At 41.4% G+C, this 27,413-nt stretch overlaps 1 protein-coding gene across 10 annotated transcripts in view; it reads left to right on the top strand.

The window, feature by feature from the left end:
- The window catches only part of LRRC37A3 (leucine rich repeat containing 37 member A3), a 72,343-nt gene that overhangs the window by 19,770 nt on the left and 25,160 nt on the right, over positions 1 to 27,413 (top strand). For 5 of the 10 annotated variants that reach the window (XM_070060479.1, XM_070060478.1, XM_051825822.2 and 2 more), the window contains 6 exons: positions 135 to 206; positions 2,324 to 2,395; positions 7,351 to 7,422; positions 8,393 to 8,473; positions 25,728 to 25,799; positions 26,384 to 26,458. In XM_070060479.1, the coding sequence (XP_069916580.1) occupies positions 8,454 to 8,473; positions 25,728 to 25,799; positions 26,384 to 26,458 (167 nt within the window). In that variant the 5' untranslated portion in view covers positions 135 to 206; positions 2,324 to 2,395; positions 7,351 to 7,422; positions 8,393 to 8,453. Of the gene's footprint in view, positions 1 to 134; positions 207 to 2,323; positions 2,396 to 7,350; positions 7,423 to 8,392; positions 8,474 to 25,557; positions 25,609 to 25,727; positions 25,800 to 26,383; positions 26,459 to 27,413 lie in introns of those variants that run through there. The other 5 variants (XM_070060480.1, XM_051825821.2, XR_011383427.1 and 2 more) reach the window with 4 other exon arrangements.

Below are 27,413 nucleotides of genomic sequence, written 5' to 3'. Positions count from 1 at the left end.
CTGAGAGCCCTAGAAATTAAAAAGCTGGTGATATTTTCTGCATTCCAGTAGCCCCATGAGGTTGCAATTATTATTTTCCTTGTTCTGCTCATTCTCTTCCTACCTATTCAAGGATACCAACTCTTTCTTTACAGAAATTTCCAGGAAAACTCTATTTCCTACATTGATGAAAATGTTTGGAAAGCATACCGTTGGACTGACAAATTGTGAGTATTCTCTCCAAATATGAATACCAAAAAAAAAAAAAAAAAAAAACTAACAGCACCATAAGCTCTTTCTTGGTCCATAATTTTTAAGTCAACACCTCTTAGAAAACTCATTTCCCTTCCATATCACAAATCAATATATATTGATTTTAGTTCTATGGTTGTTTTAACCATAGAATTTGAATTAAGAAACAATTTATATTCATTTTCTATCATTTAATACATTATTCTTAATGATAAAAAATGAAATAACAGGTATAGTGAAAACCTTCCTTGTGTCCTAACTCCCTACCACCAAGGTAAGCACTGCTGTGAGTTTAGTACATATGTCCTTCCAAACTTTTTCCCCATGCATTTTTCCTACATACGTGTTTATATTTAGCAAAATGGGTTTGTTGTGTGGTTTCATATATATGTATTTATTTATTTTACCTAAATAGTAGCATCTTGCAGCTTGATTCTTTCACTTCGTGATGTGTCCTGGGTTTCTTTCCCTCCCAATACTTACAGTGCTATTCTATTCACTTAAACTCCTGCATAACATTGCACAGTATGGCTGTATGTTTATTTAAGAATTTCCCAGCTGATAGATTTTAGATTATATCCTCATTTCGTGCACTGCTGCAGTGAACATCCTTGTGCATACTTCTTTGTGAACATGGGAAAGCATTTTGTAGAGCAGATATTTGAAATGGGATCATTGGGGTGAAGACCCTGGATATGTAATTTTAAATGTCACCAAAACTGTTTATCAACTTACTCGTCAGTCAGAACATAGCAACATTCATTTCCCATTACCCTTCACCACTAGATACTCTCTATCTTTTTGCTGATGTGACAGGTGATTAAAGAGGTCCTATCTGAATTTGAATTTTTTTGATTACTTGTAAATTTATTTATTGAAATTTGTATTTCCTTAATGTTTCTGTCCTTTATCTTCCTGTTGTTTCATCATTTTCCTATTTGTAGAAGGAATCTGTTTAGACACATAATTTTAGAAAAAATATTTAAGAAAAGAATTGACTGTCATTTCTCATGACAATTTGTGTGTCATATCATGGTTCAACTTATGTAGTTAAGTCAGAAATTATTCTTGAATAAAAATAAAATACATTCTTCTCGGCCTTTTGCCTAAAATCAAGTGTAAAAATAAAACACATAACAGACTTAATAGTCTAGGAAGAGGGATTATGACCACTTAGTCTGATATCTCATTGGTAAGTGAAAAAATGCTACAAGTAGGCAGTTATGATTTTAAATTATGAATTTCTTAAATATTATATATTGTTTATATTTACCTTCATTGTATATGCTTTGAAGATCTTATTTCCAAACGTTTGAGAAAAATGAAACTCGTTTCACACAAAAATGAGTAACACTGGTTTCCTTGGAGAGTGGAAAAGGTAGGTAGGGAAGGCTGAGGGACAGGGGTGAGACGAAAAATAATTTTAATTAAGTTATCTGTGAGGCATAGAGTTGGGGGAAGATTGAGACAAAGAAATGGAGAGAGAGAGAGAGAGAGAGAGAGAGAATATGAGAGAATGAGGATGAGAATGAGCTCCCATCTACTGATTCACTTCCCAAATGCCTGCAATGCCTGGGACTGGGCCAGGTGAAGCTGGGAGTCTGGAACTCAATCCAGGTCTCTACATGGGCAGCAGGGATCCAACTACTCAGTTATCATCTCTGCCTCCCATGTCTGCATTAGTTTATAGCCGACATAGCTCCATGTGGGACTCCCATAGTAAGGTCTGGGAAAAGACAGGAGGAAATGGCAATTCTGCCAATCTTGGTGATACCCAGAGTTAGATCTAACAAGGACTTTGTGATCCACAGAGTAGATATTAAATATATGATTTGGTGGGAAAGGTGGGTAGGGGTGTGTGTGTGTGTGTGTGTGTGTGTGTAGAGATGGCCAGAAAAAAAGAGAACAGAAGAAAAGCTATGAAAGCTATGAATGAAAATAGAAAAGACATCACTAACTTGAAATTAGAATTAGGGTACTTAAGTGGCACCATTACCAAGGTTGGCTCCACAGATGGAGTTATTCCTGTATAGCAAGTAGTTATAGTTAGTTTGCATTTTGATCTAGAAATAACCTCAATTTCATTTTCCAGAATTCTCAGTGAAAACTACTTGACTGAATTACATAAGGATTCATTTGAAGGCTTGCTATCCCTCCAATATTTGTAAGTTGTTTCATCATATTTCTTTATGAGTTTTAGTTATATTATCCATAAAATGAATAAGGGGTTCAAACCAGATCATCTCTGAAGTTACTTCCAGTAATAAATTCTGCAATTCTGTAAGTCTGTGTGGGTCTCATGCATTGAATGCCTACTATGCAGTTTGTAGTTTTAAAATTATATAGACAAGACCCAGATAGAAAAAACTTTACTTATAGAGGAAAGTGGTGATAAGATCTTGATTCATTATTGACATGCATATGGACTTTCTGGTGTAAGTATTTATATTCTGTGTGTTTATATTTGTACTTAATCTACAACCCATGGATCAAATCCTATCCAGGTCTGTATTTATACAGCCCCTAATTTAGGAATGATTTTACATTTATCAAAGGTTGTAAAAGAAAAAGGAAAACAACAACAAAGGAGCAAGGAAGAAAATTCAAGAGTGGCCCACTTAGCTTCAAACATTTTCCATCTGGCCTTTATAAAAAAAATTTGAAAAAGTTGGTTTAGTAGAACAAAAGTAATTAAAATTAACCTTAGATTTTTGCCTAAAGGAGAAAAAATATAGACCACCAACATTAAGTTGAATTCCATTAACTCACAACTGTTTGACAATTTAATCTGAATTAGACTAAGTTTTAAATAATAAATAGCTAAAAGATAAATTATATGAATAATGTTATCAAGAAGTTTAAAGTACCAGGAGAACAAGTTGGTATTAAGGATTTCCTTTTTTTTTAACTTTTATTTAATGAATATAAATTTCCAAAGTACAGCTTATGGATTACAATGGCTCCCCCCCCCATAACTTCCCTCCCACCCACAACCCTCCCCTTTCCCGCTTCCTCTCCCCTTCCATTCACATCAAGATTCATTTTCAATTCTCTTTATATACAGAAGATCAGTTTAGCATATATTAAGTAAAGATTTCAACAGTTTGCACCCACATAGAAACACAAAGTGAAAAATACTGTTTGAGTACTAGTTATAGCATTAAATCACAATGTATAGCACATTAAGGACAGAGATCCTACAATGGGAGTAAGTGCACAGTGACTCCTGTTGTTGACTTAACAAATTGACACTCTTGTTTATGGCATCAGTAATCACCCTAGGCTCTTGTTATGAATTGCCAAAGCTATGGAAGCCTTTTGAGTTCACCAACTCTGATCATATTTAGACAAGGTCGTAGTCAAAGTGGAAGTTCTCTGCTCCCTTCAGAGAAAGGTACCTCCTTCTTTGATGATCTGTTCTTTCCACTGGGATCTCACTCACAGAGATCTTTCATTTAGGCCTTTCTTTTTTTTTTTTTTTTTTTTTTTTTTTTTTTTGCCAGAGTGTCTTGGCTTTCCATGCCTGAAATACTCTCATGGGCTTTCCAGCCGGATCCGCATGCCTTAAGGGCTGATTCTGAGGCCAGAGTACTGTTTAGGACATCTGCCATTCTATGAGTCTGCTGTGTATCTCGCTTCCCATGTTGGATCATTCTCTCCATTTTTTATTCTATCAGTTAGTAGACAAAGGATTTCAATGTAGGAATTGTTATACTGAATTAAAAATAGATGTTTGAAATGATGGCTGAGTGGTATAGTGGTAGACACATCATTAATCCTTATTATGCTGATTATTGGTACTCATTAGTAAATATAGTTGTCTTTGAAATGTACAAGGCATAAGAAAGTAGGTAGAAAGAGCCTTATAGAACACTAATGAAAAGCCTTTGAATGATCAAACCTTCTAGGCCTTAAGGGGACAACTACTTCTGTACTGGTTGACTTGGGCACGTTGGCCATCTGAGTTCCCAAACCTTACAAATGTGATCTGGAGAAAAACAAATGAGATAACTGCTCAGGAGAGTAGGACTTCATTGTTTCTATTACGGACGCTTTTATAGGTGAATTATATGATAGCATATATATTCTTATCATTTTTAAGAAGCCAATCAATTTTTAAAAGCTGAAGTAGAATGCCAGGCATTTTACCCAGTACTGGAGGCACAGAAATGAGGAAGGCAGGGCCAGCGCCACGGCTCACTAGGCTAATCCTCCGCCTGCGACGCCGGCACCCCAGGTTCTGGTCCTGGTCGGGGTGCCGGATTCTGGCCCAGCTGCTCCTCTTCCAGTCCAGTTCTCTGCTGTGGCCCGGGAAGGCAGTGGAGGATGGCCCAAGTGCTTGGGCCCTGCACCCGCATGGGAGACCAGGAGGAAGCACCTGGCTCCTGGCTTCAGATCGGCACAGTGCACCGGCCTTAGCAGCCATTTGGGGAGTGAACCAATGGAAGGAAGACCTTTCTCTCTGTCTCTCTCTCTCTCACTGTCTAACTCTGCCTGTAAAAAAAAAAAAAAAAAAAAAAAAAAAAAAAAAGAGGAAGGCAGGATTCCTACTCTTCTAGGAGCTCATGATCTTATAGGGGAGACAAACACATAAAGCAAACCGTGATCCAACAAGCTCTAAGCAGATGTCCAAAGGCAACAGAGAGGCCATGAAGTAATAAAACCACATTCCTTTAAAAATAGTCAATTTTCCTTCTTCTACTCACTTCTTAGTTATTCATTTATTTCACAAATATCTGAGTTAGCTTTATTTCCACAAGCTAGGTTTTTTAAAAGCATTTATATGGAAGGCAGAGCAAGAGGGGGGGGGGTGGAGAGTGAGAGAAAGAGCTCTTCCATCCTCTGGTTCACTCCCCAAATGGCTATAATAGCCAGATCTGGGGCAGACCAAAGCCATGAGCCAGGAACTCCATCCTGGTCTTCCACACGGATGGCAGGGGACCAAGTACTTGGGTCACCTGCTGCTTTCCCAGGTGCATTAGTAGGGAGCTGATCAGAAGCACAGCAGCTGGGATTCGAACTGGCATGGTAGTTTAATCCAGTGTGCACAATGCCAGTCCCTCCATGAGTCAGTTTTTTTTTTTTAATATTAACTTTATTTATTTGAAAGACAGAGTTACAGAGAGAGGTAGAGATAGAGAGAGAGGTCTTCCATCCACTGGTTCACTCCCCAGATGGCCACAATGGCCGGAGCTGTGCCAATCCGAAGCCAGGAGCCAGGAGCTTCTTCCAGGTCTCCCATGTGGGTGCAGGGGCCAAAGGACTTGGGCCATCTTCCACTGCTATCCCAGGCCACAACAGAGAGCTGGATAGGAAGAGGAGCATCCAGGACTCGAACTGGCACCCATATGGGATGCCAGCACTTCAGGCCAGGGCATTAATCTGCTGAGCCACAGCACCGGCCCCATGAGTCAGTTTTAAACATGGTGGGCAATGCAGATTAACAAGGCCAAGTCTATGCTTTCAAGTTTATTCTTTGAAGAAATGGGCGATACAAGAGTCAAAATATTTAAAAGAAATGGATATTCACACTAAGAGGCATAAATTGTTTCTGGAGCACAGAAGAGGGAGAAGAGACTTTAAGTTGGATCAGGGAGAATGTTGTTCTAGCAACAGGACTTTGTAGTGTCATGGTGTATCATCAGACATCATGGGGAGAATATTCTAAGCTTGCAGAAGGAAAGTGGGAGAAAGGCAAAACACAGGAGAGTGTTTGAAGAATGCCATGAGTATCTGTAGAGTACAAGAAGGGAAAGGAGGAACTTGAAGCCACATCTTCCAGGGCTTTGAATGCCAAGCAAAGGAGCCACCATGGTGAGCCATGTTATCACAGCAGTGCTCAGAAACAAACTTGAGCCTGCATCAGAATTACTTGGAGGGTTTGTTTGGTTTGTTAGAACTTGGTTCTGATTTCCACCTCAACAGTTACTGATTGACTGAGTTGGTCTAGAGAAGGGCTGAGAATTTGCATCTTCATTCCTAGCTGATGCTGGTCTTTGAGAACCACTTCTGGAGAGTTCAACTGGTGACTGTGTATAGGATGCTTTAGAAAAGGAGATTAGGGGCTGGTGTTGTGGCACAGCAGTTAAGCCACCACTTATGACACAGACATCCCATAACAGTGCTGGTTTGAATCCTGGCTACTCTGTTTCTGATTCAGCTTCCTGCTAAGGTGCCTTGAAAGGCAGCAGAAGGTAGTTTAAGTAGTTAGGCCCCTGCCACCCATGTGGGAGACTAGAATGGATTCCGTAGTTCTTGGCTTCGGTCTGGCCCATACCTGGCTGTTCCAGCCATTTGGGGAGTGAACCAGGGGATGGAAGATTGGTCTCTCCCTCTCTCTCTCCCTTTTAAATAAATAAAATAAATTTTTTTTAATAAAAAGGAGAGACTAGAGACTCAATAGAGGCCAGGTACAACCATCCAAGTGAAAAGGGAGTGGCAAGCTGGAATCAAATGGAAATAATAGTCAACTACAGTCACAAGTGGTTATTTTCAAATAAGAATCCAGTTCCCTCTGTTTTCTGTTCTACCACTTAACAACAGAAGAAACTGCTTTCATGGAAAACCAAGGCAACATGAAACCAGAAATGGAGTTCTATTAAAATTATAGCAACTATAAATTCTGAATTCGCTCAAAATCATGTGTTAATTTGAGGAGTTACTTCCTTTCAAATGATTTGAAAGGCTACCTTTTATTTCATCTGATACTGAACTAGGTTAGAAAACCAAAACTATACCAGGAAGGTATAAAGATGTGAGGATATTCATTTAAATGTTAGAACTTACAGAGGGAGATTAAAAACTGAGCTCATAATCTTGAATTTGATAAGATTATGAAAGGTCATCTAATAATTTCTCCTGCTATCAGGAAAGTTTGCCTTCAAAACCTATCAAGATCTATAGCTTGACAGTATATTTTGCTTGTGAAGAGCATGAAGGTTAGACTATTAGAAGAGGTTGCAAGTAGGATTAAGGGTTCTGGAAATTTCAAATAGAAGTTTGAAGGTTTAGAGTTCAGACAAAAGTACAGACTCAACATCAGTTCTAAATCCTGTTTATGCCTACTGAGTAGAGATCTAATAAACAATCAAGGCAACATTTCCTTTTTACTTTTCCTAGGGATTTATCCTGCAATAAAATACAATCTATTGAAAGACGTACATTTGAACCACTCCCTTTCTTGCAGTTTATGTAAGTTATAATTACATTATATTTGGAATTATAATAAGTCCTTTCTAAAGATTTATTTATTGAAAAGCATAGTTACAGAGAGAAGAGAGAACAAGTGTGGGAGAGAGGGAGAGGGAGGGCGGGAGAGAGAGAGAGAGAGAGAGAGAGAGAGATCTTTTCTCTGCTGGTTTACTTCCCAAGTGGCCACAATGGTCAGAGCTTGTCCAGGACAAAGCCAGGAGCCAGGAGCTTCATCTGAGTCTTCCATGTGGGCACAGGGGGCCAAGCACTTAGGCCATCTTCTGCTGCTTTCCCAGTGCATTAACAGGGAGCTGAATTGGAAGTGGAGCAGTCAAGACTTGAACTGGTGCTCATAAGGGATGCCAGCATCGCAGGTGGCAGCTCAGTCTGCTGTGCCACAATGCTGGCCCCAATAAATCTTAATTGTAAACCCCCTTTTCATTAATTTTGACGTATTATTAAAATTCTACTTGTAGAATGTTACTAAGATTATCTAGCACATCCTTTCAGTCTCCAGCAGAGATAGTATGAGACACCCAGGACAGAGTGGTCACCACAGAGCAGTGCACTCACTGCTGTGATTCTGCACCCACGTGGTATCCGGCAGCTGTGTACATGCTACTGGCATCCAGTGGGCCAAGGCCAGGGCACTCCTCAGCCTCCTAACACATACAGGACAAACCCCCACAACAAGGAATTATCCAGCAAGTGCTCAAGTTACAAAATTTTGTTCTAGAGAAGAAAAGATCACTCAAAATAAGTATTTGTTGAGTGTAATTTGGTGTAAACGTTTGGTGTAAATGTGAAAGTGCAAATCAGAAGCCAGTGTCTTCCAACTGAGATAACTTTAGTGTGGGTGGTGATGTTTCATCTATATAAATTAGAACCACCACTGAAAGATGAATGTTCTGAAAGAATAACTTTCTTCTTGATTTGTGTCTTTTTTTTTTTTTTTTTTTTTTTTTTGTAGAAATCTTGGTTGCAATTTACTCACAGAACTGAGCTTTGGGACATTTCAGGCATGGCACGGAATGCAGTTTTTGCAGAAGATGTAAGTGAAATAGAAAACACATATTAAAGAACTGTTTATGTGTAAAACCCAATACAGTTATGGCTAGCTGAGTGTAAACTCTAGAAAGTAAGCCTTAAGATCCATTTTTTTCAAATTAGGGAACCAAGGTACAAAGAGGCTGAGAAGTTGGTCTGACAGATGGCATGCTCTACTTTCCCAGTGCTGATCTTAGGCTTGGGCAAGAGAAGGCACCAAGCAAGTAGCACTCCCATTAGCACTGCACGAGAGCCCTGCGAGGCTGCTCGATACCCACGGCCCCGGAAATGCCACTTCTGAATTTAACTTTGATTGCTACCCACTCTGGGGAGCAAAAGGTGCCAGAACTTTCCTCAAGGTCAGGGCATTTCTCTCTCTCTAATCACCTAGATCCTGATTTTTCAAGAAGTATTTATCTCTGAAGTTTTGAATTATCTGTGGGCAGTAGGAACCTTTTTAGAAGGCAAATAGTGGTGTTTATATTAACCTGTGGTGTGAAGATAAGAAAACACATTGCTGTAGCCTGACTCCACATACATTCTGGGCACACTTCAACAAAAAGTGGGGTTTTTATCCCCTCTCAGCTCAACAATTCTGTGATGGTCATGGTCTGAAGAGGGGCTGATTTTAGATTCAAGATGAAGATTCTTCTCTAAGCTTGACTTTGGAAAAGAATATCAACCTGTACTGTGGTTCAGAAATCCAGTTTCACAGTTCATTTTGGGTTTGAGGAAGGGGTTTAGGACTGACTAGGGTTTTCTGCAGATCCTGGCTGTGTGGCCTCCTCTCTCCCTGCACTCATTCACTCATTTGCGGGGGCCTAACTTGGGGAAGAACACGGAAAGTCTATTTTTCCTTTGCCCACACACCAGAGAGCTCTCTCCCCTAGGCCCCTCCCCCGAGAGGTTTTGGAGGCACCAACAGAAATGGCTTCAACTCACCACCTTCACAACACAGTCACTGTTAAGGATCCAAGTTTCACCATGGTTATGAATAGACAAGAGTGGAGGGAAAACCCATGGAAGTACAGTACATAAACAATAATGAATCACTTGAAAACATTCATGAGTGCCAAGCCACTGAATGCCAGGTGCTGCACTAAGTGCTGGGGATACAAATTGGAAGAGGACTGGAGCTTTGTTTCTAAGACTTTTTCATACCGGGAGGAAGAGCGATGTTGATAGAACAGGTGAGAGCCGTACTAGGATTTGTGCAGCAGGGTCAAAGAGAGGGGGTGATGAAGTAGGAGCAGGTGGGTAGGGATGACGCACAGTAGAGGAGGCACCAGTTTGTCTATCTCAGATTTCTGTGTTCAGCATAAGCACAAGACAGAGGCATTTGCTTCACAGAGCTAGCTGGTATAGGAAACTAATTCCTATACCACGTGATCTGAATGTGACTAACTCACAGCTGCTTTCAAAGAGTGGCACAATGGTCACAATACACCAAGTGTGTGTTGGGTGCTGGCCTCCTTTCTTTGGGGTCCCATAGTTTATTAAAGCTAATTTGCTTAGGAAACATTTGCCATTGTGAGATATAAGCCTATTGTTTCACTTCTCAAAGGCCATTGTCCAGGGAGATGCCAGTAACTTTAGGACCAATATGACTGGGGTTTTATAAATTGAAACAATACTTTTCCTGCATTGCAAAAGGCCTAAAAAGTCCAGCTGAGGTGGATTTGCTGTGAGTTGAGTGGAGTCTAAGCTTCAAGGCTCTGCACTTGCAGAGGCCTCCTCCAAGGTCCTGGGATGGGCCGTAGCTATTTTTTTTTTTTTTTTTTTTGACAGGCAGAGTGGATAGTGAGAGAGAGAGAGACAGAGAGAAAGGTCTTCCTTTGCCATTGGTTCACCCTCCAATGGCTGCCACGGTTGGCATGCTGCGGCCTGCGCACCACGCTGATCCGAAGGCAGGAGCCAGGTGCTTCTCCTGGTCTCCCATGGGGTGCAGGGCCCAAGCACTTGGGCCATCCTCCACTGCATTCCCAGGCCACAGCAGAGAGCTGGCCTGGAAGAGGGGCAACTGGGACAGAATCCAGCACCCCGACCGGGACTAGAACCCGGTGTGCCGGCGCCACAAGGCGGAGGATTAGCCTATTGAGCCTCAGCGCTGGCAGCAATTTTTATACTCATAATTTTGCCATGTTTTATTACAGATTTCCCAAATTAGATAAGGTTCAGGCCCAGCAAACTCTGTCTTCACCCCAGTGTCGTGTACTAGCAGCCCAGTGCATCCCCTCTGGAACACCTGTGTTACTGACAGACGCTGACTGCACAGCGAGCAGTGTGGCGGCTCAGTCTGTCGTGAATCTGAAATCCACAGAGCTTCCTGGTAATGGGCCACCCTGAATCACTGTAATAATCAAACCTCAGCCGAAATCCAGAGTGAACTATACTATGGCAAACCAGCAGTGGCTGATAATTCTAAATATTAAGTAGACTTTTTTGTTGTTGCTTCATTCACCTGCACAAGTCCAGACTGATGGCTTAATTTTAAATTCCTTGTCACTTTGTTGTTTCTAACAATACAGGCCCCATAATTTTAGGAAGTAAAGGACTCTACAATGTAGAGAGGTGATGCCTCATTCAGATAGAGCAGATCCATATGCTGGATTGTCTTCAATACATCAATATTGTGCTAACAACACGAGCGTTAAGAGTGAATGAGAGGCCGGCGCCGCGGCTCACTAGGCTAATCCTCCGCCTAGCGGCGCCGGCACACCAGGTTCTAGTCCCGGTCGGGGCGCCGGATTCTGTCCCGGTTGCCCCTCTTCCAGGCCAGCTCTCTGCTGTGGCCAGGGAGTGCAGTGGAGGATGGCCCAGGTGCTTGGGCCCTGCACCCCATGGGAGACCAGGAAAAGCACCTGGCTCCTGGCTCCTGGCTCCTGCCATCGGATCAGCGCGGTGCGCTGGCCGCAGCGCGCCGACCGCGGCGGCCATTGGAGGGTGAACCAACGGCAAAGGAAGACCTTTCTCTCTGTCTCTCTCTCTCTCACTGTCCACTCTGCCTGTCAAAAAAAAAAAAAAAAAAAAAAGAGTGAATGAGAGGGATCGGCATTGTGGAGCAGAAGGCTAATCCTCCTGTGTCACCAGCAACCCATATGGGCGCCGGTTCTAGTCCCGGCTGCTCCACTTCTGATCCAGCTCTCTGCCGTGGCCTGGGAAAGCAGAAGATTGCCCAGGTGCTTGGGCCCTTGCACTGGCACGGGAGACCTGGCAGAAGCTCCTGGCTCTTGGCTTCGGATTGGCACAGCTCTGGCCATTGTGGCCATCTGGGGAGTGAACCAGCGGATGGAAGACCTTTCTGTCTCTCTCACTGTCTGTAACTCTACCTCTCAAATAAATAAATAAAATCTTTTTTTTTAAGAGTGAATGAGAGGCAAATCCAAGCTTTCTCCCTCTTGGATTATGGACTCAACTGTTCAGAGTATCAATAAGGTGTGTGTGTGTGTGTGTGTGTGTGTGGCCAGCAACAGCCTGATGGCTGGAGCACTATCATCGCTGTCCTTCAGGCACCTAAGTTCACAGGCTACAGGGTGATGTCACCCCTTTTTGGTATGTCCTGGAATCCTAGCAGCTTGTTCTCAAACTTGGAGAGGCATAAACATTAAAGATGAAAAGAACAGCTCAGGTTTGCACTTTGGGGAGATTTAGGATGGCTGTTTAGTCATTTCTAGCAACTACTGTCTTTTCTTTTGCCAGCTGTACTGTATTCTTCTCCCCCATTTAACAAGGTGTCTTCTTTTCTCTCAAGCTTAATAATTCTTCCTCTGCTCCCTACATTTCTCTAATACCACCTTTATTAAGTGCTTATTATGTTCCAGACACTATATTCAGTTTGTACAACAGTGTCTGGCAAATGGTACACACATTGCTTTCTAGGGTAGTTCCATCTTTCCAACAACTCTTGCTATATAGATGTTATGATCCCTATGGATGAGGAAACTGAAACTCAGAGATATTGGGTAACTTGCCTAGTTTCACGTTGTTAATAAGTGGCACAACCACTTGTTAGTTTTGCCAGTAATTTTTTTTTTTAAAGATTTACTTGAAAGGCAGAGTTACAGATCTTCCAGAGAGAGATCTTCCATCCACTGGTTTACTCCTCAAATGGCCACAATGGCCAGAGCTAGGCCTGTCTGAAGCCAGGAGCCAGGAGCTTCTTCTAACACATGGGTTCAAGAATCCATGCACTTGGGCCCTCCTCTGCTGCTTTCCCAGATGCATTAGCAGAGAACTGGATCAGAAGTGGAACAGCCAGGACTTGAACCAGTGCCTGATGGGATGCTGGTGCTGCAGGCAGCAGTTTACCTGCTACACCACAGCATCGGTCCCCTACCAGTAATTTTCTATGCAACTCTTCAATCCCTTGTAACAGGAGCTGAATGATGACAATTTGGCTCTTTGTACATTGTATCTTGAACTTGGTTTCTACCTTGAACAGGGCCTTCGGGGCAGAGAGGTCCGTCTGTCTCGGAGAAGTCCACATTTCTAGAGCTCCAGGCCTTGACACCTCTAGGCATCCCCAGAGCTCCTGTCTTAGCTCTTTCATCGAATTCTCACACTGCCTGGTGAGGTAAATGCTACAAAGCAGGCTCAGAGATCCTCGCTACCCAGGGATCCTGCCAGAAAGAGACAGAGCAGATTTCAAACCCAGGTCTGTCTGATTCCAGGGCCCTTGCATCCTCCATTGTTCCTCACTGGCAAGGACTCTTCTTCAAGACTCTTGTATTCTTAGAACTTGGATGAAAATGCAGGCTAATCATTTCAGATTCCTTAGACTCTGCCCCTGAGGAATGTGGTGCAGGTAGAGGTCTTCTCAAGGGGTGTCCTGGCTCATGGACCTACACAATGGAAAAAGGAAAAGGGTTACTCCATCCCCACGCACTTCAGACATACTGGAACACTGGATTACTCTGCTTATTTCTTTGACACCCGGGCTCTGAGGAACCCATTTTCCATGACTGCCTTGGGATTCTAGCATAGACAGTTTTGGAGTTTAAATTTTCTTTCATTGCTTGCTCTGGACATTTTCTCAGCTCAGCAAAAGGGTTTCAGTACATTCAGGATAGTGATGACATGCTTCAGTCCTCCATTCTTCTCTGCTTCCTCGTTATAGAAAGGAAATGTGGCCTATCTGTCTAGATCCATGTCAGACTTGAAGGAAAAAAAATAGCAGGAAGAAAGGTTCCCTTATTTGGTGAGCTCCTTCATTGTGTTTCATTGTTCTAAATCAAAAGGCTAATACAAAAATATGTTTTCCTCTTCAGATAAGGTATATTTTAAAACATCATTTAGAGACCGGCGCCGCAGCTCACTAGGCTAATCCTCCGCCTCCAGCGCCGGCATCCTGGTTCTAGTCTCAGTTGGGGCGCCGGATTGTGTCCCGGTTACCCCTCTTCCAGGCCACCTCTCTGCTGTGGCCCGGGAAGGCAGTGGAGGATGGCCCAGGTCCTTGGGCCCTGCACCCGCATGGGAGACCAGGAGGAAGCACCTGGCTCCTGGCTTCAGATCAGCGCAGCGAGCCGGCCACAACATGCCAGCTGTAGCAGCCACTTGGGGGGGTGAACCAATGGAAAAAGGAAGATCTTTCTCTCTGTCTGTCTCTCACTGTCTAACTCTGCCTGTAAACACACACACACACACACACACACACACATCATTTAGAAGCATATTTCTCAAACTTTGACTCTAAAGTTATCTTTGAGGCTATAAAAATTTGCCACATTTTACTACCATAGAAATGTAAAGGAGGCAATGGACTAGCAGGCAGCAGGCCCTTGGTTATAGAGAAAATGAGTGGCTAGGATGGAAACGTGTCCACTGTGACTCTGACAACTTATGGCTCATAGACAAGAACTGCTGTGGACTTTTCCAACTTGAGCTTTGAGTCACTTCCTGCTCATTCTCTCCACTGCCCCCACACAACCTTAGAGGAGAAAAGAGTGCTCTACAATGGGAGGAAGAAGTAGGATAACAGAGAGTGGCCCCAAGTTGTGACTTCCCTGGGGACAAATGCAAAGATCCTATGTCAGTTGCAAAAGGGCTGACTCGTTAAGAAATGCTGAGCCATTGGGTACAAGGCTATCAGTGCTGTTAACGAGGAGTGAATCATTGGAAAACTGAAATAATTTGGGTGGAGATAACAACAAACTTGGAAAAACTGTTTTGGCTACTTAATGCTTTACCATCATTCTTAATGACTGAGGGAGGAGGGGGAGGGGAGATGAAGTGGCAGAGCCTCTTTGTAACGCCACCCCCCCCCCCAAAAGGAAGTAGAGGGTTGGCGTGGTGGCTCACTTTGTTGGTTCTCCGCCTGCGGTGCCAGCATTCCATATGGGCGCCGGGTTCTAGTCCCAGTTGCTCCTCTTCCAGTCCAGCTCTCTGCTGTGGCCCGGGAAGGCAGTGGAGAATGCCCCAGGTCCTTGGGCCCCTGCACCCCCATGGGAGACCAGGATGAGGCACCTGGCTCCTGGCTTTGGATCGGCGCAGTGCTGACCATAGCGGCCATTTTGGGGGTGAACCAACAGAAGGAAGACCTTTGTATTTGTCTCTCTCTCACTGTCTAACTCTGTCAAATAAAAAAAAAAAAAAAAAAAAAAAAAGAAGAAGATATTCAAAATTCACTTTGAGAAATCATACTTAACCAGTCATGTGATATATTCTTTTTCTTTATAACATTCTTAAAGAATATTAACTAGTGTTATGAATCAAGTTCATGGTACTAAAAATAACTGGAAGAATACACTGGAATAGGGGAAATCACAAGCAAGAACAAGCTGCATGGTTCCAGTCTCACCACTGACACTGACCTTGATCATGGAGGAGTCTGACACTTCACTCCTCTTCTCCAATCTACCAGCACGTTTAGTTTTCTGGCACCTGTGTTTTATGTATTACAACATGGTTCTTTTTTAAAAAAAAAATGATATACAATCCACGTAACCTAAAATGTAATATTATAAAGTATACAATTCAGTGGTATTTCGTATATTCACATGGTTATAAAGCAGTCACTGTTATCTAATCCAGAACATCATTCTGTGCCAGTAAGCCATCATTCCCAATTTCTCCCCCAGCCGCTGGCCTGGGCAACTATCAATCCACCTTCTGTTCCTAGGGATTTGCCTGTTCTGGACATTTCATATAAATGAATCCTACAGTATATGACCTTTCGTATCTGGCTTCTTTCACATGGCATGTTGTTTTTAGGGTCATCCACATTGTAACACATACCAGTACTTTATCCTCTCCTATGCTGGGTAATGCTCAGTGTATAGATGGACCACAATACCAGCTCACCCCTTCATCATGTGTGTTAGTTCCACTTTGGTGCTACTGTGCATAATGCTACTTTGAACATTCATGCGCAAGTTTTTTGTGCAGACATGTTTTTAATTCTTCAGTGTGTACAGCAAAATCGCTGGGTCATAAGGTAACTTTGATTAATTTATTTGAGGAGACTCCAATCTTTTCCACATTAGCTACACCATTTGACATTCCCATTTGCCATGTATTATGGTTCCAGGTTTTCTGTTTCTTTGTCAACACTTGTCTTTGTGGGTTTTTTTTATTATAGCCATCCTAACAAGTGCTAGGATGCTGCTTTTATTTGCATTTCCCTAGTGACTTAAGACACTGAACATCTTTTTATGTGCATTTTGGCCATTTATATGTCTTTTTCAATACATGTTTATTAAAATCCTTTATTTAAAAATAAAGTTTCCTTTTTCTTGAGTTGTAAGAGTTCTTCATATAGTCTGGACATTCTGGATACTAGTCCTATATCAGATACATGATTTGAAAATCTTTTCTTCCCTATTGTGAGTTGTGTTAGTATCATATCTATGAAATTGTTGCCTAATATAAAGTCATGAACATTAAGTATGTTTTCTTCTAGGAGTTTTACTGTTCTAATGTTTACATTTAGATATTTTAAAATATATTTGGTGTTGACTTTTATATGCAGTGTGAGGCATAGGAGCCCAGCTTCATTATTTTGCATGTGGATATCCAGTTGTCCCAACACCATTTGAAAAAGATTATTCTGTCCACATTCAGTTGATTTTGCACCCTTGTCAAAAATCAATTGACCATACATATGAGGGCTTATTTTGGAAGTCAAGTCTATTCCATTGATTTATGTCAATCCTTATTCCAGAAGCACACTGTGATGGCTAGAGATTTGCATTGGGTTTTGTATAATGTTTTGTATTCTTCAGAGGCAGGAAGACAGAGAAAACTCTCATCTGCTGGCTCACTCCCCAGATGCCTGCAGTGGCTGTGGCAGGGCCAGGTCAAAACTGAGAGCAGGAATCTCAACCAGGTCCCCCATGTAGGTGGCAGGAACCCAATTATTCAAGCCCTCACCTTGCCTCCCAAGGTCTGCATTAAAAGGAAACATTTGGATATGGATGCGAGCATCTTAACCAGCATCTTAATCGCTAAGCTAATATGCTCCATCCCAGGTTTTGAGATTGAAAAGTTGGAGGGGCTGGCGCCGTGGCTCACTTGGGTAGTCTTCCACCTGCGGTGCCGGCATCCCATATGGGTGCCGGGTTCTAGTCCCAGCTGTTCCTCTTCCAGTCCAGCTCTCTGCTGTGGCCCGGGAAGGCAGTGGAGGATGGCCCAACTGCTTGGGCCCCTGCACCCACATGGGAGACCAGGAGGAAGCACCTGGCTCCTGGCTTCAGATTGCTGTAGTTCCAGCTATAGCGGCCATTTGGGGGTGAACCAACGAAGGAAGACCTTTCTCTCTGTCTCTCTCTCGTTGTCTAACTCTGTCAAATAACTACTAACTAATTAACTAACTAAATAAATAAAGTTGGAGTCCTCCCACTTTGTTCTTCTCAAGATTGTTTTGACTATTCTGAGTCTCTTGAATTGTCATATGATCTTTAGACCTTGTTTTTCAACTTCTATAAAGAAGCCAGCTTGAATTTTGATAGGATTTGGGCTGAAACCATAGATAAATTTGCAGAATAGTCCCATCTTCACAGTATTGTTTTTTGATCCAAAAACACAAAATGTCTTTCCATTTCCTTAGATCTTTAAATGCTCTCAACAATGTGTTGTAGTTTCAGTGTACAAGTCTTATCTCTTTGACTAAATTTATTTCTAAGTATTTTCTTCTTTTTGATGCTGTCATACAAGGTATTCTTTTGAGATTATTAATTGCTATTGTATAAAATATGGCTAATGTTGGTTTTTTTAAGATTTATTTATTTATCTGAAAGAGTTACACACAGAGAGAGGCAGAGAGAGAGAGAGAGAGAGAGAGAAAGTCTTCTATGCGCTGGTTCACTTGCCAAGTGGCCACAACAGCCTGTCCGAAGCCAGGAGCCAGGGCTTCCTCTGGGTCTCCCAAGTATGTGCAGGGGCCCAAGGACTTGGGCCATCCTCCGCTGCTTTCCCAGGCCATAGCAGAGAGCTGTACTGGAAATGGGCAGCCAGAACTTGAACCAGAGCCCATGTTGGATGCTGGGGCCACAGGCTGAGGCTTTAACCTGTTAAGCCACAGCACTCGCCGCCGTATGTTTACTTTCAATCTATGTGTGTCTTTGAACATAAAATGAGTTTCTTGTAGACACTATATAGTTGGATCATTTATGTTTAATCTAAATCCATTCTACCAATTTCTGCCTTTTGATTGCAGAGTTTAGTCTTTACCTTTACTATAACTAGTAATAGAGTAGGATTTGCATTACAGTTTTGGTCTTTCTCTGTGGCGTAAGTCTTTTTCTTTCCTCCATTCCTTCGTTACTGCCTTCTTTTGTGCTAGATATTTCCTAGTGCACTATTTCAACTCCTTTCTTTTTATTTACCTTACATTTGAGAGGCAGAGACACATAGACACTGAAAGACAAACACAGACAGACAAAGAGAGCTTCCATACTCCAGCCCATTCCCTGAATGGCAGCAATGGCAGGGCTGAATGATGCCAAAGTTCTCCCAGTTCTCCCACATGGGTGACAGAGACCCAATCACTTGAGCCACTGTCTTCTTCCTAAGTTCTGCACTGAAAGGAAGCTGGAATTAGGAGTGGAGCCAAGACTAGAAACCAGGCACTCCATTATGGGATATGGGTATCCCAACCAGTGGCTTAACTACTAGGCCAAATGCACATCCTCTTTTATTTTTTACTATATATTTTTGAGTTTTAGTCTTAGTGAGTGCCCTGGGGACTATCAGTAACATCTTAATTTCTAACATACTACTTCAGATTAGTATAAAAATAATTTTGATAGTGTACACAAACTTTGTTCCTCTATAGATCTACTGCCTCTCTCTTCTTTAAACTGTTATTGTCAACTGTAAGAGTACTTCAAAAATTTTGTGGAAAATAGAATTGAAGCATAATTTATGTAGGTCCAAAAGCTTTTTTTAAAATTGATTTATTTACTTGAAAGTCAGAGTTACACACAGAGAGAAGGAGAGGCGGGGGGTGGGGGGTGGTCTTCTATCCGCTGGTTCACTCCTCAATTGGCCGCAATGGCTGGAGTTGTGCTGATCTGAAGCTAGGAGCCAGGAGCTTCTTCCAGGACTCCCACGTGGGTGCAGGGGCCTAAGGACTTGGGCCATCTTCCACTGCTTCCCCAGGTCATAGCAAAGAGCTGGATTGGAAGTGGAGCAGCTGGGACATGAACCGGCACCACAGCCCCAGCCCCCAAAAGTTTTTTAAACTCCATGAATATGAGGGATCTTCAAATTGTTTATGAAAATGTGTATTATGAAAAATCTATATATGGATTTCAAAATTTTTTCACTAAAACAAACTTTTAGTTACATTTTCCACAAGCATTGTGAAGTACCCTCATACTACAGTTTGTGTCCATCAACATAGGTTTACACTCATTGATTTATGCAACTATCTTTAAAATCAGATGGTGATGGATATGGGCCAGCATTGTGGCACAGCAGGATGCCAGCATCCAGTATTGGCATTGGTTTGAGTCCCAGCTACTCCAGATGCGATCCAGCTCTCTGCTAATGCACTTGGGTAAAAAGCAGAGGATGGCCTAAGACCTTGGCTCCCTACGCCAGATGGAGTTCTGGACTCCTAGCTTTGGCCTGGCCTTAGACTCCAGTCAATGTGGCCATCTGGGGAGTGAACCAGTCAATGGAAGATCCCCTTCCCCCTTTCTAACTCTGCCTTCCAAATCAATGAATGTCTTTTAAAAAAATCAGATGGGGAACAAAGAAGTTAGAAACCAAAACATACATTGTCTTTTATACATACCTTTGTAGTTACCTTTACTGATACTCTTAATTTCTTCATGTGGATTTAAGTTATGTCTTCCAATTAAGTCAGAAGGACTCCTTTTAGTACTTCTCTTACAGGGCAGACCTTCCAGCAAGAAACTGTTTTTGTTTTTATTTAGTAATGTCTTCATTTGTCCTTCATTTTTGAAGGATAACTTTGCTAGGGTTGACAGGTTATTTTTTCTTCCAGCTCTTTGATTATGCCACCTCATTGCCTGCGGGTCTCCATGGTTTGATAAATCAGCTTTAATCTTATTGAGCATTCCTGGTATGTGATGAATTATTTTCTCTTGCTGCTTTCAAGATTTCTGTCTTGGTTTTCTGACAGTTTGATTATGATGTGTTTAGATGTGGACCGCTTTGAACTACTTGGAGTTCTGTGAACCTCTTTATGTGCAGATTAATGTTTGTTCCTCGAGTTTGGGAAGTCTGGGACAATTATTTCAACAAGTATTATTTCTTTTTCTTTTCTTTTTCTCTTCTTCTGAAATTTCCATTATGTATGTTAGTAAACTTGATGGTGTCTCACAAATGGTCTCTGAGATTACATTCATCCCTCTTTATTCTATTATCTTTTGATTCCTCTAATTCAATAATCTTTTTTTAAGATTTTATTTATTTATTTGAGAGGTAGAGTTACAGACAGTGAAAAGGAGAAACAGAGAGAAAGGTCTTCTTTCTGTTGGTTCACTCCCCAAATGCCCGCAATGGCCAGAGCTGCACCGATCTGAAGCCAGGAGCCAGGTTCTTCTTCCTGGTCTCCCATGCGGGTGCAGGGGCCCAAGCGCTTGGGCCATCTTCCACTGCTTTCCCAGGCCATAGCAGGGAGCTGGATTGGAAGAGGGGCAGCCGGAACTAGAACTGGTGCCCATACTGGACTGTGCCACGGGGCTGGCCTCCAGTTCAGTCATCTTAATATGTCTTCATACTCTAGATTCTTTCCTCTGCTAACCCATATCTATTATTGGGATCCTCTAGTGAATTTCCTATTTCAATTTACCATGCTTTTCAACCCCATAATTTTTATTTGGCTCTTTATTTATAACTTATCTTTTTAATTTTTTTCTTTCATTTTATTTTAAAGGCATAGAAATAGAGACATACAGAGAGATATTTCCCATCCACTGGTCACTCCCCAAATGACCACAACAGCTGGGGCTGTGGTTGGGCCAGGCCAATGCTGGGAGCTGGAAGCTTAGTTTTGGTTTCCCACATGGATGGTAGGGACACAACTACTTAATCCACCACATATTCTTTCTGAGAATGTGTATTAGCTGGAAGCTAGAATCACGAGTGGTACCAGGACTTGAGTCTAAGCACTCTCATATGGGATGTGGCTGTCCCAAGTAGCATCTTAAGCCTTGTACCAAGTGCCTGCCCCTTTGCTTTACAATTTTTATCTCTTTTTTTTTTTTAAACTTTTATTTAATGCATATAATTTTCCAAAGTACGACTTATGGATTACAATGGCTTCCCCCCCATACCGTCCCTCCACCCACAACCCTCCCCTTTCCCACTCCCTCTCCCCTTCCATTCACATCAAGATTCATTTTCGATTATCTTAATATACAGAAGATCAGCTTAGTATACATTAAGTATGGATTTCAACAGTTTGTTCCCACACAGAAACATAAAGTGAAAAATAATAGATGATTTTTTTTAAATGATGATGAAATCAGAGCAGACCTATTGTCATGTTTAATCCCAGTGAGAGTCAAGTTGGGAATTGATAATTTCTTTTTTTTTTTTTTTTTTTTTTTTTTACAGAGGATCAGTTTAGTATGCATTAAGTAAGGATTTCAACAGTTTGCACCCCCATAGAAACACAAGGTGAAATATATTGTTTGAGTACTCGTTATAGCATTAAATCTCAATGTACAGCACATTAAGGATAGAGATCCTACATGAGGAGTAAGTGCACAGTGACTCATGTTGTTGACTTTACCAATTGACACTCCTGTCTATGGCATCAGTAATCTCCCTATGCTCCAGTCATGAGTTTCCAAGGCTATGGAAGCCCTCTGAGTTCTCCGACTCTTATCTTGTTTAGACAAGGTCATAGTCAAAGTGGAGGTTCTCTCCTCCCTTCAGAGAAAGGTACCTCCTTCTTTGATGACCTGTTCTTTACAATTTTTATCTCTTTTTTTGTCTAATTTTTTGTTTGATTGTTCTTATACTTTCCTTTAATTCTTTAGTAAATAAAACTAGTTTCTTTTATTATTTGAACATATTTTGTCTAGTAAGTCCAATATCAGGGTTTCCTCAGGGACAGTTTGTTTCTACTGAAACTGAAATTTCTTTTAAACATGAGCCATCCTTTATTTCCTTGCATCTCTCACAAATTTTTGTTGAAAATTTGACATTTTAAGGAATATAATGTAGCAGTTCTGAAAATTAGCTTCCTACCCTTAGGGTTTGGTGTTACTGCTGCCTGTTGTAGTGGTTGCTGTTACTTTATTTAGTAACTTTTCTGAATTAATTTTTTAAAAATATTTCATTTATTTGTAAGGCAGAGCTGGCGGGGGGTGGGGTGGGGGATCTTCCCTTTGCTGTTCACTCCCCAAATGGCCACAATGGCCAGATGCTGGCATTGCAAGTGGAGGCTTAATTGTGCCACATTGCTGGCTCCTTGAATTTAATTCTATCAAGTCTTTATAATTTGTCATGTGTGGTCACTAAAGCTGTGATTGAAGAGAGAATTCCTTAAATATTTGGAATCAATAAATCTCCCAGTTTTTGCTAAGGAGCTCTGTGTACATGATGAATATGTGTTCTTTCAGTACTCAGCTGGGCAGTTTATAGCTCTGCCTTAGCATGCACTTCCTGCTTGTGCAGAATCTCTGGAATTGCCAGTGCTAAGAAGTTAGAGTCTTTTCATGTCTTTCTGAGTCATTCTCGCAGCTCTACACATGTGTACAACCTCCCAAATTCTCAGGATTATATCCAATGGTCTTCCAATTTTCTAAGGATATATTGGAGTGTTTCAAAGTTATTACATACTTTAAAAAAAACAATTATCTGAAAATCAGAGTTACAGAGAAAGAGGGAGAAAAATAGAGATCTTCCATCCCCTGGTTCACTCATCAGATGGCCTCAATGGCCAGGGCTGGGCCAGGCTAAAACCAAGGAACCAGTTGCTTCTTCCAGGTCTCCCACATGAGTAGCAGGGGCCAAAGCACTTGGGCCATTTTCCACTGCTTTTCTCAGGCCATTAGCAGAGAGCTGGATCAAAAATGGAGCAGTCAGGACATGAACTGGTGCCCATATAGGATGCCAGCGTCATGAGTGATAGCTTTATCCACTGTGCCACAATATTGGCCCCTATTTATGAATATCAGTTTTTCATGTTAAGCTTTTTGATTAGACTAATTTTTTTGGCCCAACTATTCTCCATTTCCTCACACAGTTGCTATGATAAAACACTTGTCTGTAATTTTCTTCCAAAAACAATCTCTGGGGAGAGGCTTTTACCACTGGAGAACACTCAGGTAAATAAAGACACAGCTCTCAAGTGAGGTCTTCCAGGGAACCATCAGCCAGGGACTGACAGCTTCTCACTAGGAGTGAGGCTCTGATACAGTTCCAGCTTCATCTGCTGTCTCTCATACTGGGCAAGTGGGCTACTGTTCAAGGCCGCCACTGAGCTTGACAATGAGGAATCACCTAGTGCAAGTTAAAATCACACAAGTCTCACTCTTCTTACAGAAATCCAGTCATTGTTCTTGAATAAGTGCTCTTGGGTTGCTACAAGGCTTTGGTTACATTTCCAAAGTTCTGAAAAAACTGACCATTTCTGTCATTTTTTTATTGTTACTTTTATGGAGGGATGAATTTTCAGATTTCCTCACCCCACTGTTGTCACTTATGTCACCTACAACATGATTTTAAATCTCTAGTTTCAATGACTATGAAGTAAATAAAATATTTAACCATGGGAAATAATTAGGCAAGAGGTATAAAAAGAGAAACTAATTTTTGTAGAGGGTCTCCTGGATAAATTTTTATGAAGTTCGCATTGTATTTCTATATTGAGTCCTCTAAAATCAAGATTAAAGTAACAAATATTTTCCTCATACAGGTTAGACAAATGCTTTGGAAGTAGAATGGAGTTTAAATTCCAGCTTTACCTTTCTTTTAAAAGTGTATTTTTATGTATTTGAAAAACAGAGTAAGAGAGACCGAGGCGAGATCTTACATCCACAGGTTCACTTCCAACACACCTGCAAGAGCCAGCACTGGGCCAGGCCAAAGTCAGGGGCCAGGAACTCCATCCAAGTCTCCCAGGTGCTTGGCAGGAACCAAAATACTTCAGCATTTGCAGGAAGCTGGATAAGAAGCAGGGAAGAACTCAATCCGTGACACTCTTATTTAGGATGCAGCCATTCCAAGCGATAGCTTAACCCATTGCACCACAATGCCAACCCCCGGCTTTTCTTTTTAATAATTTGGAGAACTAGAACAAGCTATATAACCTCTCTGTGCCTCAGTTTCCTCGTTTATAAAATCAGGTAATATCTGTCACATAAGGTTACTGTGAGGATTAAATGTAAAATGCTGATCACAGATGACGGCAGCTCAATAGATAATAGCTATGTGAATTATTTTTTAACTAATGATTCTTGAATTAAACTAAAAGATTTTCTTTTCTTTCTCCCCATTTCTTTGTTTTTCTTGCTTGCTTTAAAGAACTAAAAAGGAAAATCTATTCCAGCATTTTGGAATGAAATTTGCATTAAAATGAATTTATTCATTTTATGGATATATAAACAAAATGTTTTTTATTCAGCCAACATCTATTAAATACCTAGTAAATGTCAGGCATTACACCAGGCATTATGATAACAATGACAGTAGTGTGGTTCCCGCCTTCAAGGGGCTGATGAGCCAGGAGACTGACAGCAAACAGGTGATGACATGAATGTAACAAAGGCTGTGGAAGTATGGCTTTCACCAATTCCTCCTCCAAGATTTGTCCCTTTCTTTGGCTCTAGAGACAAGTAATGGGTACTGTTTTTTTGTTAACTGGATGAATTAAGCCATGAATTGTTTTAAATTTCTGAAGAGGAGGCCGGTGCCGCGGCTCAATAGGTTAATCCTCCACCTAGCGGCGCCGGTTGCCCCTCTTCCAGGCCAGCTCTCTGCTATGGCCAGGGAGTGCAGTGGAGGATGGCCCAAGTCCTTGGGCCCTGCACCCCATGGGAGACCAGGAGAAGCACCTGGCTCCTGCCTTCGGATCAGCGCGGTGTGCCGGCCGCAGCGCACCAGCTGTGGTGGCCATTGGAGGGTGAACCAACGGCAAAGGGAAGACCTTTCTCTCTGTCTCTCTCTCTCACTATCCACTCTGCCTGTCCAAAAAAAAAAAAAAAAAAAAAAATTCTGAAGAGGAAAGGCAAGCACTTGAATTATGGAAAACACTAGGATTCGTGTTTCCTACAGAGCAAGAGCATTGTACCACTGTAATCACTTTATGGTTTTGTTATTTTTAGGGGCAAAGAGAAAAAAAGACAGAGTTCCCTTCTACCAATTCACTCCCCAAAAGCTGGGAACCTGAAACTCAATTCAGGTCTCTGACAGACAGCAAGGAACCAACCACTTGAGCCAACACCATTTCCCTTAGTGTCTGCATCAGCAGGAATCTGCAATCAGCAGTCAGAACTGGGAATGAAATCCTAGCACTTGATGTTAGACACAGTGTCCCAACTGGTCCCTTAACTTGCTAGGCCAGACACCCACCCCATTAGGTTTCTGATCTGAGTCTTTGGAGTATTTTTTCTTTACTGTCCATACTTCTGTTTTTGTTTTCTTTTTCTTCTGTATCTTCTAGAGACCTAGGTAGTTCCCAAAGGAAGAATGCATACGGATTCTAAGGCTGATTTATAGGTAAAGACAGAAAGTGATTTTTTTAAATCTACAAGTTTCATACCAAAAATTATAAAATTTTCATGTAGTTTTGTGCATAATTAAAAGGCAGATTATTTTAATTCCATTGTGTTTTTCAGAAATCTCAATCATAATCCTCTAACAACTGTTGAAGATTCCTACCTGTTTAAATTACCAGCATTAAAATATCTGTAAGTATTAAAATAACCTCATGAGTCATAAAATGATTTCAACGCTTTACTTTCAAAAGGATTAATTGTTTTATATTGAGGTTAAAAAGTAATAATTTTCATTTTAACTAGGTTATTGACAAAAAAAGTTACTGGCCAAGAATATGGAATGGACAAGAATATGTAAGAAAGAAATATGTACTGGGCAAGACAGCAGTGATGCCAAGTACATTTAGATATGGAACATGTGGCTATACACAGGATACCATTTACCCCAGAAAGTAGAGATATAGTTGTACATCATTTTAAAAAGAAAAAAACTTAAGTAATCAAGAGAGGTGAATGAAATATGAAAATGAAAAGTAAGATAATGGCAAAAAGTTTAGGTTCTATGCTTCAATGCCAAGGTCATTAATTTGATGATGTAAATAGTAAAATTTCTTCAATGAGAGCTTTCTGGAATTCTCTCCCATGACAAACTCTTGAGCAGGCTTGTTTTACAGAGAAGCCAAATTGATGTAAATACCTGTTCTTGAAATATACCTGTTTAAGGACAGAACTTTTATTGGGGTTCATATCATAAATATTTGGACTTTCTCCCACAGAGACATTGGAACAACACTTGTTTCACTTACCACAATTGAGAACATCCTTATGATGACTCTCGAACTGGAAAAATTGTAAGTTATTTTTCTTTTAGGTTTATTTTCATTAAGTTTTTTTAGATTGGCTATATTTTTTTTTCTTAAAGAGTAATTAATTTAGTTGAAAGGCAGAATGAAAGTGATGAAGGGAGACAGAGAATCTTCCTTCACTCTCCAAATGCTTGCGACAAGCCAGGGCTAGGCCAGGAAGAAACTAGGACCCTGGAATTCCATCCAGGTCTCCCATATGGGTGACAGAGACCCACTGCCTTCCTAGGCACTTTAGCAAGAAGCTGGATTGGAAGCAGAGGAGCCAGGACTCAAACTGGCATTGAAATATGGGACCCAGGGGTCCCAAGAAGAAGCTTAACGTACTGCACCCCAATGCCCACCTCATGTTTTATTATTTTCTTAAGTCAGACTTACTGAGGTATAATTTTCCTGTAATAAAATTCATACTTTTAAGTATACAAGTTCATGATGTTGACAAATCTGTAGTTATCTAACCACCACCAAATTCTCAATATAGACCATTTCTATCACCCCCAAAATGCCCCTCACATTCCTTTGCAGTCAATCCTCTCTTCTCATCCCCAGCACCTGCAAACCACCCATCTTGTTCCTATCCTTCGGTTTTGCCCTTTACCACAGTGTCTCGTAAGTGAAGTCATGCAGAGTATGTAGCCTTCTGTGTCTGGCTTCTTGTGCTTACCACATGCTTTTTATCCATGCTATTGCCTCCATCAGCAATGCTGCTACTGAGTAGCATTCCAGGTGTGTGGATTTACCAGTTTGTTCACTCATCCATTACTTTATGGACATCTGGGGGGTTTTCCCTTTTTTTTTCTTTTTTGGCAATGACAAATAAAACTAGAAACACACACTGGAAGGTCTTTGTATGAATATGTTTTTAATTTCTTTGGGGTAAGCTCTTAGGGGTGACATTGCTGCATCATCTACGTGCATATTTAACTGTTTAAGAAACTGCCAA

This window comes from Oryctolagus cuniculus, chromosome 17, assembly GCF_964237555.1.
Source record: "Oryctolagus cuniculus chromosome 17, mOryCun1.1, whole genome shotgun sequence".
NCBI classification, from domain to species: domain Eukaryota; kingdom Metazoa; phylum Chordata; class Mammalia; order Lagomorpha; family Leporidae; genus Oryctolagus; species Oryctolagus cuniculus.
The sequence above is the reverse complement of the archived record's forward strand: the minus strand, read 5'-3'. Positions and strand labels throughout refer to the sequence as shown.